Here is a 16,810-nt window from a genome sequence, read left to right as displayed (position 1 = left end):
GGTTTCATTTTTATATCATGCTCAAAACAACTGAATTCCAGGAATTTCAGGAAATCAAGCTCAGACTTTAAGGGCAGAAAAAATAGTAATAATATCTAATGAAAAAAATGAACATGGTCTTGTGGTTGTAACTTAATGGAAATATGCCTTTTCACATCAATCACAATGTAAAAGAGTGACTTTTATTGAATTATATTAAAATGAAATGTCATTCATTTATAGTAAAAAGATAATAAGACAAATCAAATGCATATGTATTTTTATGAATTTCCACAGTTATGATGCATACCAACTGGGACACTCCAAGTACCACAGACTGACACAGACTACATGTTAAGAACGCATGTTACCATAGATGTTTAGTCTAAGTACTTTGCAGATGCTTTTATTCAAAGCTTCTTAGAAATGAGGAACATCACTAGAAGTTTATCATACAAAAGCCGATAATACTTGCAGTATCACAATGCTAAGTTTCCTAGTATGGCTAAGCTAAAGAAGAAGTACACTTAAGTTCTTAAATATTTTTTAGTTGCCACAAAAGAACCATTGTAGGTTCCACAAAGAACCTTTTAGTCAACTGCTCTTGTGTAACAGAAAGGTTCAATGGATGTTAAGGGATGGTTCACCCATAAAATGAAAATTAAATCCCAGTTTATCCACCCTTGTATTGTTCTAATGCCATATGCCTTCCTTTCTTATTTGGATCACAAAATGAGATTTAAAAAAAAAAATTAAATAAATGCCTCGCCCATTGTTTTCCATGTAATGACAGTGTATGGTGATCAGCATCATGCTTTTGAAAAAGATACAAAAGTATCACAGAGTGGTCCCATAGGATAAGTGTCATATTCCATGTGATTGGGGGGTATACAATAGTACTGGATTGGTGAAAAACAAGCCTTACATTAAAATATTGAACCTGTTAATTGTCACCCCCGTCCCGTATACGGGACGCCTACGTTGACTATACTATATTACAATCAAATCTAATCTTATCTTGAAAAACTATATATCGTTGGAAAGGTCTAAGACTCCCAAATATATATTTTACCAATATTTTTTGTTTAAAATTATGTAGGAAAAGTAATAGATGAATTTATGACAAGAGTGCACCCTCAGAAATCTACATTACAAAAGGAGTTTTGACCTTTGTTTAAAAAAAAGACTTCCTCGTTGCCTTTTTCTCTATCACATTTTAGAAATCATCAGAAGTTATATATCACTTGAAAACATAAAATCTCAAAATTCATCCTTCAAAACCCATTTTAAAATCAGAAATTGCATTACCATGTAAATGGTAAATCAAAATCATGTTACAAAATGTTTTCAGTTATGAATTATAAAAATTTAGGTTTGTATCATGCACATTCAAGTCTATCTTCAAAAACGTGAGTGACAGTTATCAGGTTAAGGAATAGGCCTATCTGTGCTAATTCATGAGAATCTTTTAGCGCTGTTCACTCTGACTCGCCCAAGAGAAGCACACAAGTAGTGAAAAACCAAGATTAATAAAAAATGAAATGCAATCCATGTACATTATTCTGAGGGAAATATAGGCTACCTGTCACGGCATTCATCTGTCAGTTCCCATCTAGATATATTTAACTCAGAAAGTACAGAAAGTTTTAGTGGGGATTTCTAGGCATTGTTTTGTGGCATTTTCATTAATCTTGATTCTTCACAGCTTGTGTGCTTTTCTACGAGTTGAAGTGAACTGCTGCGCTAATACAGGTGCATATCTCAAAAAAAAGTGAATATCATTGAAGTGTTATCTTTATTGTAACATTTCAAAAAGTGAAACTTTCATATAGCTATTCTAGATTCATTACATGTGAAGTAAAATATATTTGCTGATTAGAGGTTACAGCTCTTGAAAGTAAAAGATCCAGTATCTCAAAATATTAGAATATTTACATTTGAGCTTCATTAATTGGCTACAGGATGAATTCCAAGTAACTCTTGTTCTTTGAAACCACAATAATGGGAAGATTGCTGACTTGGCAATGGTTCAGAAGACGATCATTGACACCCTCCACAAAGAGAGTAAGTCACAGAGGGTCATTATTAAAAGGGGTGGCTGTTCACAGAGTGCTGTATCAAAGCATATTAAATGTAAAGTTGACTAGAAGGAACAAAATGGGTAGAAAATGTGCACAAGCAACAGGGATGACTGCAAGCTTGAGAATACTGACAAGCAAAGTCACTTGGGAGAGCTTCTTGGGAGAGCTTGGAACTGACGTCATTCCACTACCTCATCAGTCAGTTAAATAAAATAACTGCTCTTGAGCCCTTTGTCACTTTAATCAGACTAAATAATTTTTTTTTTTAATTTTTTGCACTAAAAATATTTTATCTGCACTGTTGTTCACTTCATTGATTTGCAATCTATCTGCCATGTGCCTTGCGCTGCTTTATTTAACTTTATTTTTAATTTTATTATATGTCTTTTTTACATTCCCTTATTGTATAGTTGTATCTACGTTTTATATTTGATCTAGATTTTTAGGCTCTACTGTTAATGTTATCTGTATGCTCCGGGGGTCTGAGAGTAACGCAATTTCGATTCTCTGTATGTATGTACTGTACATGTGGAAGAATTGACAAAAAAGCAGACTTGACTTGACTTCACATGGAGTGGACTGAAGCTGAAGTCAGTGCATCAAGAGTCACCAAGCTCAGACGTCTTCAAGAAAAGGGCAATCAAGCCACTTCTGAAACAGAAACAATGTCTGAAGCATCTGACCTGGACAAAGTAGAAAAAAAATGACTGTTGCTCAGTGGTCCAGTCCTCTTTTCAGATAAAAGTAAATGTTGCATTTCATTTGGAAATCAAGGTCTGGAGTCTAGAAGAAGTCTGGAGAGGCACAGAATCCAAGTTGCTTGAAGTCCAGTTGCAAGTTTCTGAAGTCAGTGATGATTTGGGGTGCCGTGACGTCTGCTGGTGTTGGTCCATTGTGTTTTATCAAAGTCAATGCAGCCATCTACCAGGAGATTTTGGAGCACTTTATGCTTCCATCTGCTGACAAGCTTTATGGAGATGCTGATTTTCTTTTCCAGCAGGACTAAGCGCCTGCCCAGAGTGCCAAAACCACTTCCAAGTGATCTGCTGAGCATGAGATTACTGTGCTTGATTGGCCAGCCAACATGCCTGACCTGAACCCCATATGAAATCTATGGGATATTTTCAAGTAAAAATTAAAAAATGTTTCACTTTATATGTAACATATCTAGAACATATGAATGTTTGACATTTTGAAATAAGTTACAAAAATAATGGACTTTTTCACAATGTTCTAATTTTTTAGATGCACCTATACAGTACCATGGCCGCATAGTCACCAAGGTCAGGATATAATAAGTTAAATAATACCTTATATTTTGGTTTGTTTCTCACTAAATCCTGTAGCTCCCAAACACTTGGAATATACGGAACATACCGCACGGGATCATTCTGTGATAGCCTACTTTTGCGTCTTTTTTTAAAAGCTTGATGCTGGTTGCAATTCACTGCCATCAGGTGGAAAAGCGCACTTTTTTTGTTTTGTTTTTTGTTTTGTGGTCTGAAAAAGAAAAAGTAATACTGCACACAAGGGTGAGTATGAAGATTTAATTTTCATTTCTGGGGAAACTCTATATAGGCTAATGCCAGTAAAGTAAGCGAGAAGAGTAGAAGATTTTTTTAAAGAAGCTCTAAAAGGCACAACAGCAGTTTAACTGTAAATGTTGAAAGAAAAAGTCATGAAAGTAAATGTTTCTAGCATAAAAACATGCCTAACACCTTACTAAGGAGCTCAGTAAATTTCCTATTGTAGGAACCTTAATCCTAAACTTTAGTTTAGTTCAAACTCTAGTTGAATATGTGGTTTAGATTGCATCGTCTCATCTCATTTACCCCAACACCCATATTTTCTAAGGACTTCATTTTACTTCCTCTCTGCTTTCCTGTCATGTATGCAGCAGTTAGCTAACTTTCTTTCAGTTCTGAAGCAACTGTGTTCTGCTTGAGGAAACTAAAAATCATCTCATAGCCATTTATGACGACCGTATCTCTCTAGGGCATTGCATTTCGACAACATTAAGTAAGTTTAATACTTGATTTTGTGCATTTTACGATTTCCCGAATTACTAATTCTTTCATGTCTGTTGTAGTTTTGATTAAAGTAACTGTAGCTTTGGGAACAGTTTCATAGTTTCGGTCTGCTTAACCGTTAGTTCCCTAATCCACTCACACGGAGTATTATCAAGGATGAATCAAATATTATATTAATCAGTAAACTCTGGGATGATTTTATATTTTCATACTTCAAAAAGTAACACTAATCTTCTTCATATATATATACAGTATATCATATATACACACAACTAAACAGATAGTGATTTATACAGTTATAAAAGTATCATAAAAGTAGTCTACATTTGTGTGATTTGAGCTTGTAACTGTATAAACATCCAAAAGAAATGTCATAAAAACCAGCATTTATGTTATGTATTTGAGATTGTGAATTTTTTTTTAATTCATCCATTAAAAAAAATTAGGGTAATGATTCACTAGAAAAATAGAAAATGTAAAAAAGCAAACAAATGAAGGAAAATTGATGCAATTTTTTTATTTAAATTCAATTCCAAATGTTAATTTAAAAACACAAAAAAACATGATTTTTTTTTTATTTGAAAACATTTCCCCATAAAACATTTTTTTTTTTAATGTTAAACTAATATAAAACAGTTTATCTCAGAATCACAACAAATGGCATCTAAACTATTTGGTTTTATTCCTCTCCGAGTTCACAATATTGGCAGTACTGAATTTTAGGAGTCAATTCACCTTTTCTGAAGTTGAGCATTACCTGCTGAATAAAACATAGAGTGCTTTTCATACACTTAGTCCAGGTGCAGGCCATAATCAGTCTGAAAAATGGACATGGAAGGCCTGAGATCAGTCGGTTCATCCATTACAAAATTTTCTGCCAAGATGATTCCCACTCTTGATGGGTTAAATGTGAACTTGCTTAATCAACGCTGAGAATTCTTACTGGAGTCTGTCTTGTCAGCTGCATCCTAACAGAGGAAAAAACTGATTGATAAAGACATTATCAAGTCAGTTAGATAATAGTTAGATAATTGTTGTCAAATAATCAAGATCATATGCATGTTCACACCAAGTTCTACTTAGAGCTGTTCATGTCCTTGGACTGAGAACTGAGCGGTTCTATGGCAACACGATCCATCCCTAAAAGTATCTGCAGCAGTCAGGTACAGTGGTCACATGGTACAAGTAGAAGCAATCAGAAAATTCCCAGATTACAGATGGTAACTGTGAGTTCTACAAGGACATTAATTCTTTTTCCAAGTTGGAATCTTGTAATTATGGCAAATACAACATGGGATGAATGCACTAATACCTAAAATGACTGGTTATGTGGGCTCTGAAAATAGATAAAACAGATGTATATTCATCCGTTTTTTTTTGTATTTATACCATCAGTTAATTTAAACATACTCTTTAAAACAACAGCCATGTCTATTAAAAGTGAACATTAAATTATTGCACTCACCATATTAGCACCACTATCATCTCTCCTCCGCTGCAAGTCAAATTAACTTACACACCTCTTAAACCACATTGAGTGAAAAAAGAAAAGACGAAAATAATCTAAGTCAAACTCACTGGTCCAGGGTTCAACCACAGTTTTGTTATAGCCGGTCTGGGGCCTCAGGGTTGAACAGGTTCCAATTCAAAGTTTAAGCGTGTCTTGTATACGGTGCTCTTGCTGAAGTGATGGTGTCAACTACCTCTTGGAGTAGTTGACACCACAAACTCGCCAAACATAGCTCTCACTCTCAAGAATATAAATATGTCATTTATTTTACTGATTACACACTTTACATTAACATAATTATCAAAGAGAATCATAAAGATTGAAATGACTCCTCTGAACAGCTAATTATTTCGGTTGTTGTCTTCAAAATTAGACTATTTTCACGTGTCTGTGAGCATGCATAGCTAAACGACACTGTAATATGTCTCAGATGTGCAGATCAAAACATGTAATGCAGCCAAAAACCTTTATTAGTCTTAGTTTGGATTATATGTGTTTATCATAAAATTGTGAATATATACAATATAATATATGCAATCTGCCACCACTGTGTTCAAATTCAGAGGGGTTTCTGTAAATTGAGACCATTTTTTAATCATTTTATTCCAGTGTATGTGGGCAGAGAGCTATTTTAAGATCTGCTCATGTTGAACCGCATTTCAGATGAGTCATCGCTGAACCTCATCAGTTTTGAGTGTTTTCTCTGACTGAATTCCGCGAATTCTCCCAGCATAAGCAACAGAGCGCAGATGCGCGTACATGAGATTCATTTCACAGCGTATACAGCTTCAATGGTTTTTTGATCTATCACAAGTGCTTAAACTTGTGATAGATTATAATCAGTGATAATGTCACTTTCTATATATAATTTATTCACTGTTTTCATAGCTATGAAGGAAACGTTATATAGCCTTGTTATCACTTTTTCCAATGTTTTTATTGAATTGTAATCACGTTTAATACGAATTCAGTCCTATTAAACATATTTTATTAGCCTAAATGACACCCATGTCTGGTTGTTACCTAAAAAGATGGGTTTATGATGTTTAATAGCTACATTTGGCTGCTTTGGTTCCGCCTATGGGTCAATCTAAGAGATATCCCAATTCATCAGTCATCCGATGTGACGTTGAAAGTGACCGACTGAAAGGGAACTAACGTTAGCTAACGGATGAGAAATATCCCGCCATTTAAACAAACAAACAGCCTCTTGAGGAAAAGAAAAACATGTAAATACCGTCCATACACCTAACTTATCTAAAACCAAGTTTCCACCTTCTCATCCACAGAGTTGAATTCACACACAATCACAATGACAAAATGGTGTTGTTAACTGACTCGCAGCACCAGTGTGAGGAGACGTGCTCATGATAGAAACTAAATAATATGAGTTAATCTAATCTTGATAGTTTACATTAACAAAACAATTATGTCTTAGTTGATCTCTTAATCAAACATATTTATGTTTATCAATGTTTTGAACTAAAAAAATATTACTTGAAAAATAAAACAAATAATTGTAAGTTTAACTGAAAGACAAATGATTAATTGGATGATAATTTAGTACTGCTTGAAAAACTTTTTTCAGTGTAGAGCTGACAATTTAAATATAGCTCTCTATGTGAGAAACTACCCCCTTTTTCACAGGACAATGCGGTAAAACCATGATGAACCAATAAATGTCAAGCATAAAGGCCATTTGACAGTCTATGGCAGTCACTTGTCTGAGATGCGTCACCTGCATCACATTTCTGCTAAAAACATCATCTGCTTTTTTTCAAGTTCACACTTTTCTGTTTGATGCATTGCACAGTTGCTACAAAACTGCACAGCAGGTCTAGGAAAGGTTTGTTTGCATTACTAAACAGCAATGCCAAGCTCATTTCCCATCATTTTCAATAGTTTATGTAAATATGTATCTATGATGTTGAAGATAGTAAAGTTGATATTGATGATAGATATTGAAAATAGTGAAGTCGTGGCCTAATGGTTAGACTTTGATTGTGGGTTTGAGTCTCGGGTCGGCAATACCATGACTGAGGTGCCCTTGAGCAAAGCACTGAACCCCCAACTAATCCCTGGACACCACAGCATTAATGGCTGCCCGTTGCTCTGTGTGTGTGTTCACTGCTGTGTGTATGTGTGTACTTGGACTTGGATGGGTTAAATGCAGTGCATGAATTCTGAATATGGGTCTCCATACTTGGCTGTATGCCACGTCACTTTCACATGTTTTTGTCACTCTTTTACACTAGGAAATGCTTCAGGCAGTGTGTCTGAGGGGCCTTCTCCTGTTGTTGGTGGGAAGACAGGGTACGTGCATTACATACACCTTGTATTATGTTTACATTTATATTACATTTATTCATTTGGCATATGATATCCTACAAATCATGTGCATGCAGTTTGTTCAAAAAAAAGAAAAAAAAAAGATAGAAAGAATAAAACATGCAGTAGCCAAATTTGAGAGCTTGTTGATCATATTTAGAATAAAAGGGTAAGACACAGTAAATATGTAATTTGTCTGTGCTGCTAATGCTGCCGTCGCGTGCTCTCGGAATAATCGTAAATATGAGTTTTCTAGGTAAAAATTGAACATGAATGCCATCCCATTTTCAAACTTGAATGCAATGAGCTCGTAATCACGATTTAACCACGCCAAGACTAAAACATCTACAACTTCCAATTCAAAACACGGGAGTTTTGATCATTGTCTGTGTGTGCAAATTGAAAGAGCTTTTCACATCACAGCTGTGAGTGAAAATTTCATCTTACAAGTACAAATATTAATATGACAAGTTCTCACATTCAGATCAACAACCTCTCGGGTTTAGCTACTGATTAACCTCCATATTTAACTACATTAATCATAAATATCCAAGAAAATATCCAGAATGTTGAATCATGCAAGCAAAATAGTTGTTTTAATAGATAAAACTGTTTGTTGCAGTTTACATGGAGGAACAATGTTTAAAAGCTTCAGTAAACACATGTGGAGAATGCATCAAGTCCGGGCCCGGCTGTGCCTGGTGTAAAGATTTGGTAAGTGCTTCTTAATGGCTTTATTGTTAATAAATTGTGAAATCAATTTTGAGTGTTGGGGAACCCGTGAAACACCATTTAATTGGTCTTCAAAAAATATACGACTGTCTGAACTCAGTTCATGCTAATATAATATGAAGTATTTAAATATTTAAAGTGGCCGTTTTGTACATGTTTTTCAGAAAATATTACTCAAAAAAAAAAAACACATAAATATGGAACAATTCAAAAGTAATAACTGAAAGTAATTTCAAACTCCAGCAATTTCACTAGCACTCATAATGTCAACTAAGAACTCTTTAAATGCAAGTTTATTGATTGAAAAAAAAAAAGAATTCTCAAAGTGTGATGGCTGTAAGATTTTTTTTTTTTTTTTTTTTTTTTTGGAGCTTGCAAGTTTAAATTTCCAATATCAACAATTTCTAACATTCCAGTGTCCAGTGTTGGTTTTGCTAAATTCTCAACAGCTTTTTCAAATAAAGAAAAATGACTGGCACATTGCATCTCCTTCACATCATGCTCGCTGTCCTATTTAAACCACAGAACTTCACCAAGACTGGGCAGCAGGAAGCAGTACGTTGTAACACAGCTGCTATGCTTAGAAATGAAGGATGTTCATCCAATGGCATAATAAATCCTAAAAACAATTTTACAAAAACTTTAAACAAGCCCCTGGGTGCTGGCCCAAGTCCAGTGCAAATCCAACCACAAGAAATACAACTTAATCTTAGACCAGGTATGTCATATTCTTACAAATCTACTGTATAGCTCAACCAAAACAACTTTCTTTTTTAATGTAAGTTTGAGCCTGACTTTCAGAGATGACTGTATTATGTTGTTTCTTCAGGGTTGCCCGAAACTTTTCAAATACGTTTTACAAGGGCAGAAGGCTATCCAGTGGATCTCTACTACCTAATGGATCTCTCATACTCCATGAAAGATGATTTGGAGAATGTGAAACAACTGGGAAATAGTTTACTTACTGAGCTCAATAAAATCACTGGCAATGCCAGGATCGGTAAGAGCATTCAAATATATTAACATAAAAATATAATATTAATCATATCTTCAGAGTTCAAAGATTATGGCAATGGCTTCATGAACCAACTTTCCTGATGCAGGCTTCGGTTCGTTTGTCGACAAAACACTTCTTCCATACACCGACACCAGTGAAGCGAAGCTCCAACGGCCGTGCTCGGATAAAAATGAACCGTGTCAGCCAGCATTTGGCTTTCAGCATGTGCTTTCACTGACAAAGGATGGAAACCTGTTCAGAGATATGGTAGCAAAGCAGCATATATCTGGAAACCTGGACCCCCCAGAGGGAAGCCTGGATGCCATCATGCAAGTCGCAGTCTGCGTGGTGAGACTATGTTTCACACTACATGCATAACTTGCAGAAATGTATTTTGCCAGCCATATTAACAGATTACTTCAACCATACTATAGCCATGTTTACACGGACACTTTTTGTTTCAATTGGAACGAAATCATAGATCCGAACATAGTGTTTACATGACTGCTAAATAAAGTGATCGTGTTGATGTGTGCATTTATGCGTCACAAGCTTCTAATCATATTTCATCTTTTGACATGCGTACACTGCACAGATATGCAGTTTCCCACTGTTTTCACGTAGTAAGCATCCTACCTTTTTTTAGTTTAAAAAAAGCAGACTTAATATTTAGGCCTAGCTATTTAGGGTCTTAATTAGGAGACAAAAAGCTCATTAAGTTTTGTGCAGAGATGCTTCTATTAATCAAACAGTTAAAAATGCCATTCACACGACCAAAACAAGACGTCTGTTGATGATATTTTAAGTAAGCACTTGTGGCACAACGCTATCCTTCACCAGTTCACAGATGATGATTGGAAGGTGAATTTTAAATCTACACAACAGTCATTTATTAAATACAGCAACAGCAATATCGGCTTGTTCTGTTACGCCATTTTTACGTCATTGCACGTGCAAAATTTTCCAGTTTTAGTTTTTAATCCAATCAAGTGATAATATGTCCTATCAAATGGATTAGAAAACATTGATCCCACTACTCTCATGTGTTACCCATGCAGAAGGATATCGGCTGGGGAAACAGCACTCGAGTGCTGGTGTTGGCCACTGATGATGGCTTCCACATGGCAGGGGATGGAAAACTTGCTGCCATTCTGGAACCAAACAAAGAAACCTGTGAGCTGGTCAACAACAAGTACAGCAAGAGCAACCTCTGGGTAAGATTGAATACTTTAGATTCATGTTATATAACAAAGGTTTAGAATATTTATATTAAAAGCATTTGAGCTAAACTAGGAAAGTCAAAGTAGGAAAGTTATTTTCAGTACTTTAAATAAAATAAACATGAATTGTAACAACAACAACAATAACATATCTCATTCCAACTAGTTGCAACTAGGCAACATTTCTCATTTTTGTTTAAATACTAAAAAAACTACAATGAAAGAAAAAATGGCAACAAAATGACTAAAGATTATAAATAAATTACATTTAAATGAAAGCAGAAGGGATACAAATAAAATGATGTAATTTATAGTTAAATATCTTAAAGGCTCAATGAATTTCTTAACATTTGTATGTCTCCAAAGTTGTACAGGTACATATGCAAAAGGGTTTATGTATTAGATGTTGTCAGTACCTTGATAACACATCATGTGAAAATATCAAAACTCTATGTTTTCAGGACTACCCATCTGTTGGACAAATTGCTCGCAAGCTGGAGGAGCAAAACATACAACCCATTTTTGCAGTCACCAAAAAAATGGAAACTGTGTACACAGTAAGTAGAACCTGCTTAACTAAAATAAGCAAATAAATGATCTATATAAAGTTATGATTATGAGTGAGTGCCCTGGAAATTGTACAAGTGACTCTGGGGCACTATAAAACATTGGGAAACCTATGTGAAAGTCATTATTTTTGTAGTTATGTTTGGAATATAAATTACAACACTTCCCCTTTTGCTTTCTTTCATTTACATACAATTCACTTTAACATTTTTAGTAGCTGAAGTACTATGGTGTCCTTGACTTGTATACTTAACAGGAACTGAGCAAAATGATCCCTAAATCTGCAGTCGGAGTGCTCTCTGAAGACTCAAGCAATGTTGTCAAACTAATTGTGGATGCATATTATGTGAGTTCTTGGAATTTCCACTTTGCACAAACTTTTTTTTTTTTTTAAAGTAAAGCATTGATATTTTATGATTAACACCATTATTCATGTTCTATTGGGTTGGAACAGAACTTAACCTCTGAAGTGATCATGGCTCATGAAGCTGTCCCAGAATTCATATCTGTTAAATACAAATCGAACTGTAAAGGTGGAGAAAATCCCAGTGATAGAGGGAAATGTGATAATGTGAACATTGGTACGGAGGTGAGTAAGATTAGTTCAAATGATCATAAAGATCATCTGTGCAAGTGCAGATGCAAATCTTGGTTTATCATTGTAGCAAAGGCAATATTATATGACTTTGCAAATGACTTTACTCTTCCCATAATCCTTTCAGGTGATTTTTGACGTGACAGTAACAGTAGACAAATGTATTACCAGTCAGAGCTTCCACATCGGGCCATTAGGTTTTAGTGAAAAACTGAAGGTGAATGTGCAGACTCGGTGTGAGTGTGAATGTGATGATTTAGATAATCCTCATCCTCACTGTGGGGGAAATGGTAAAGTCGTCTGTGGCAGCTGCAGGTAACAGAACAATATAATTATCTCTAATTGCTTTCTTTTTCATCCTAAACTCAATAGGTCTTATGGTACTTTTAGCTATAAAAATAAATACCTAAAAACAAGCAATAATATTTTTCACCCAAATAACTGAGTATTTTTCTTCAATCAATAAATTGCATTTTAATGGTTTAATGGTTATTTGTGTATGTGTGTGTGTGGAAATACAGTGTATATATATGTATACACACACACACACACACACACACGCACACTTCATTGTTCATAACAAGACATCTATCAATATATTACAACCCTCTACGGACACCTTGGCAATTGAATTGCCATTGGCTAGTTAATTTTTTTGTTTACTCGCCAGACTTAAATAGTATACTTTATTATATCATTATTATTATACAAATTCTTCTAATAAGAACAATATAAAATGCACCAAGGAATAACAAGCTTCTGAATTGATGAATATTAATAAGGTTGTGTGCGTTCGCTGGAACTGATATAATTTTTTTTTTTCTGTGAAGTGACCATAGTGCACTCCTACACCCATATATTAAGCAAAATAATTTCTGTCAGTTAACATAATTTTAGTACTGATCGATCATAGGCTGATTAAAATAATTTTAGAATAAAATAAAATTGACAGCAATAAAAAATTATTTGCCATTTATGTGCTTTTAAAGTATAATTTCTAAAAAATTTGTGAAAAAAGAAAATTATCAGGGGCACAAGGCAGGAAGAGACGCCAAGAAGAGGAGCAGAAAAAATATATCAATATAGACACCATGGAAAGTTTTTTTGCTTGAGTTAACTGCTTATTTCATTTTAATATATATATATATATATATATATATATATATATATATATATATATATATATATATATATATATATATATATATATATAAAACATAAAATGTATGTTTTTTTTCACAATTAATTTAAGCTTTTGTAATATTGTTTTAAATTCCGTTACATTACTGCTTGTTTTAAATTCACCAAAAATGTCTAAATGTTTATAATCTAGCATTCATAAAATAAAATAAAATATGTATAAATAATAAAATTATGTGGAAGTGGAAGATTTCTATCTTACTATGTATTTAAATATTATTCAAATATTCTTGACATATATAGTATGTATATATCTGTGGTGACATAAGCAACTTCCTCATGTCCACAGGTGTGAGCCGGGTTTCTTAGGACAGCGCTGTGAGTGCAAACTAGGCCAAAAGGACGAGGCGTCATTGAAAGCACAGTGCCGGAAGGACAACGGGACTGAATGCGAAGGCAAAGGAGATTGTCAGTGCGGACGGTGTCAGTGCCATTCTACAGATGGCGGTGGCAATTTCTACGGCGAATTCTGTGAATGCGACGATGAACACTGTGAAAAAATTAACAATATTCAGTGTGCAGGTGATTTGCATAGAAAAGCTCATATTTGACATGATTTATAGTGTGTTTTTAAAAATCAGTACTTAAGTTTAATGTGGTTTCAATTTATAGGTCATGGCAAGTGCAAATGTGGTAAATGTGAGTGTGATGAGGGCTACGAAGGCACAGCATGTGACTGCGTAAAATCAGACAAGGATTGCATGACCGATGAAGGTGTTTGTTATGAACGTGGGAAATGTTTATGTAACCAGTGTAAATGTGAGAGAGGTTACAGTCTGCCCAAATGCCAAAAGTGTCCTAATTGCCAACCTCCATGTGATAAGTCAGGGTAAGAAAACCTGCGAACAAGTCACCATGTGCTCTACAAAGCTGCCATGTTAATACCAATTATTAATACAACTAAATGCATTATTCTTATATACATTATTCTCCTTATTATAATGTTTCATAAGCCCAATTAGAGGATTTCTAACTTCTAACTTCTAATTTCTAACAGGAGTTGTGTTGAATGTTTGGCCTTTGGGACTGGTCCATTTGAGAAGAACTGCTCTAAAGCATGTAGCCATCTGCAACATACAATGGTTGAAAGATTGCTCAATAGTCACTGTCGAGTCAAAGACAAAGAGGGCTGCTGGATGATATTTGCAATGACGGAACAGCGTGGATTTGACAAGTACTTTGTCAGAGTTCTCAAAGACAGAGGTAAACACAGATATAATATCTTACATACTAAAACTTGGGATCTGTCGTTGTTCACCCTCATGTCATTCAGAACCCTGCTGTTATGAGAATGTTTTGAAGAATCTTTACTCTTTCTCTTTCTACACAATAACACCGTAGTTTAGTAATCATAAGGACTTTTTATGATGATTTTATAAAAATAGGCAGCATAAATAACAGTATAGAGGTTTGCAACAAGATTAGGGTGATGTTTCATATCAGAATGTTCTTTTTTGGACAAATGTTCCAGTTTTAAAAAGCATCAAATTTTCTACCTTTACGTTTCTTGTGTTAGAATGTCCTGAGGGGCCAAACATAGGAGGGATCGTAGGGGGATCTCTGGCAGGTGTGGCATTGATTGGTCTCCTGATCCTCCTCATCATCAAGGCAGTTCTGTATGCAAGTGACCTTAGAGAATGGAAGAGGTTTGAAAAAGACAGAAAACATGAAAAAACATCTGTAAGTTCTGTTTACTTTAAACAAAAACAAACACACACACACACAAAAACCCTACCCTTCATATTCAGTCAATCTGCCTTGAAGAACTGTTCAGTATTCATCCTTGATATTTTATTAAGCACACTGTTTTCTTCTCTTTCTACAGGGTACCAACCCGTTATTCCAGAATGCTACAACCACAATTCAAAACCCAACATTTTCTGGAGATTCGTGAAAAAACGTATTGGTGCTGAACGCATGAAGCACATAGGATGTGTATTAATCAATCTATGGCTTTGATGCATGATCATTCAATAAAATAAAATAACTTTAACTTTTCTTAATGTTCAGTGAGATCTTTAGCATCTTTAGAGAGGCATTATTTTTTGCACATTTTTTGACATTTATACATTTTTAATGTTTAACGTCATTAAATGGATTTAAAAGTTTAACATTAAAAAAGCTTTTTTTATATTTTGTGAAATGTATAAAGACTGGTCACAATAGTTTTCATATACACAAAAATATATAACGAGAAATTAAATTTTATTCCTGTTGAGCTTTGATGGCAATGAAATTTAGCCAACTGTCCCATCTTGAAGTCATTTATAAATAAATGTGCCAAGTGTGGAGTACCTCTTGCAAAGATTTTGGCAGTTCCATTGCTGTAAAGATGAAGTCTCTGAAGTTGTGCATTTGTAAAAGCATTGTTTTTGAAGCTCTCAATACACTGATAACGTATGTTTCAACGTCTGACCATATGCGAATATCTGAGAACTGAGATCACTATGTAACACCCCTGTGCTGCATTATTTTTACAGATTCCTCGTCATGAAACACGAGTACTGAACATAATACATTGGCTTTCCACATTACTAAGATAATAGAAAATTTTGCTTATAGCTTTGCATTGTAACCTAACATAGGTTATAGAATATGTGTGATTGAGGGCTCTGTAAATGTCTTAAATATAAATAAAGTTGGAATTACAACTGTAATTTTCAGGAACTGCCTTGTGATTTTATTAATTTTGGCTATGCATTTAGTTGTGGATGGCACAAAGCCATTTTAAAACTGTAAATGATTTTAAAAAAATCTTCTATAATTTAGAATTTGAACTAACAACTAGGAAAGTAAACGCAAATTACTGAATAAATGGATTTTATGTTTTTGATAATGTAACATTTTTATATAGATAAAATCATTATTAGTACTCAAGTACATTTTGAGTATGTACTTTCTTCTTTGAAGGCACATTCCATGGCTTCAGATTGGCCTCCAAGGTGCCACAATGTCACGTCTCATTATCTAAAAAGAAAAAAAAAATGTTTTAGATAAAACCAACTAAATATTTTACCTAAATATTTAGTACAATGCTTAGTTTTTGGCAAAAATTTTTATCATAAATAAGAAAGAATGACGTTTAGACCTTCAAACAACATTTTTATCCTTTCTTTCTGGAATAATGATGCTGAAAATTCAGCTTTGCAATGTGGGAATAAATCAAACATTTAAAAAAATATATTATTATTAAAATAATACACAATAGTATTATGTAATAATATTTCATATTATAATTGAAATATTTTAATAATATTTTATATATATACAATTTTAATAAGTTTAAAAAGAAAAGGGAACCCAATCAAAGAGTTTTAGATTGGAAAAGACCAGATGAAGGCATCTTTGTACACATGATGTTATGCAATCATTTGGACCTGCTTTGATGCCTTCACACCTTGGTTTACCTGGCAGCATTATTTAGACTTGACACAGAATAGCTGAAGCCCAACCTCCACTGAGGCCTAACACACTCTGCAGCACATGCACAAAAGCTGGTTCGTGGAGCTGAACTAACACCGTGTTAACGTGTGCCCTGCCTGGATTATGTAAGAGAAGGAGTTGAGTTATA

The 16,810-nt window shown here is 34.3% G+C and overlaps 1 protein-coding gene and 1 long non-coding RNA gene across 2 annotated transcripts; one reads left to right on the top strand and one right to left on the bottom strand.

Annotated features, from left to right (window-relative positions):
- Positions 1-3,925: 3,925 nt before the first annotated feature.
- On the top strand, positions 3,926-15,896 carry LOC127964358 (integrin beta-2). The gene is made up of 16 exons (XM_052564531.1): positions 3,926-4,079; positions 7,856-7,913; positions 8,551-8,642; positions 9,186-9,378; positions 9,490-9,660; positions 9,764-10,005; positions 10,716-10,871; positions 11,339-11,434; positions 11,701-11,790; positions 11,899-12,033; positions 12,167-12,354; positions 13,529-13,761; positions 13,852-14,068; positions 14,237-14,442; positions 14,756-14,919; positions 15,065-15,896. The coding sequence occupies exons 2-16, from the start codon at positions 7,859-7,861 to the stop codon at positions 15,131-15,133; spliced, it is 2,307 nt and encodes a 768-aa protein (XP_052420491.1). The 5' UTR covers positions 3,926-4,079; positions 7,856-7,858; the 3' UTR covers positions 15,134-15,896.
- Positions 4,483-6,712, bottom strand: LOC127964364 (uncharacterized). The gene is made up of 3 exons (XR_008155038.1): positions 5,556-6,712; positions 5,160-5,230; positions 4,483-5,058 (listed from the first exon to the last, which is right to left on the bottom strand). It is a non-coding gene; the product is annotated as an uncharacterized LOC127964364 (long non-coding RNA).
- Positions 15,897-16,810: the final 914 nt, after the last annotated feature.

This window comes from Carassius gibelio, chromosome B9 (genome assembly GCF_023724105.1).
Source record: "Carassius gibelio isolate Cgi1373 ecotype wild population from Czech Republic chromosome B9, carGib1.2-hapl.c, whole genome shotgun sequence".
In the NCBI taxonomy this organism is placed as follows: Eukaryota; Metazoa; Chordata; class Actinopteri; order Cypriniformes; family Cyprinidae; genus Carassius; species Carassius gibelio.
Note: the sequence above shows the minus strand (reverse complement) of the source record. Positions and strands in the feature narration are given on the sequence as shown.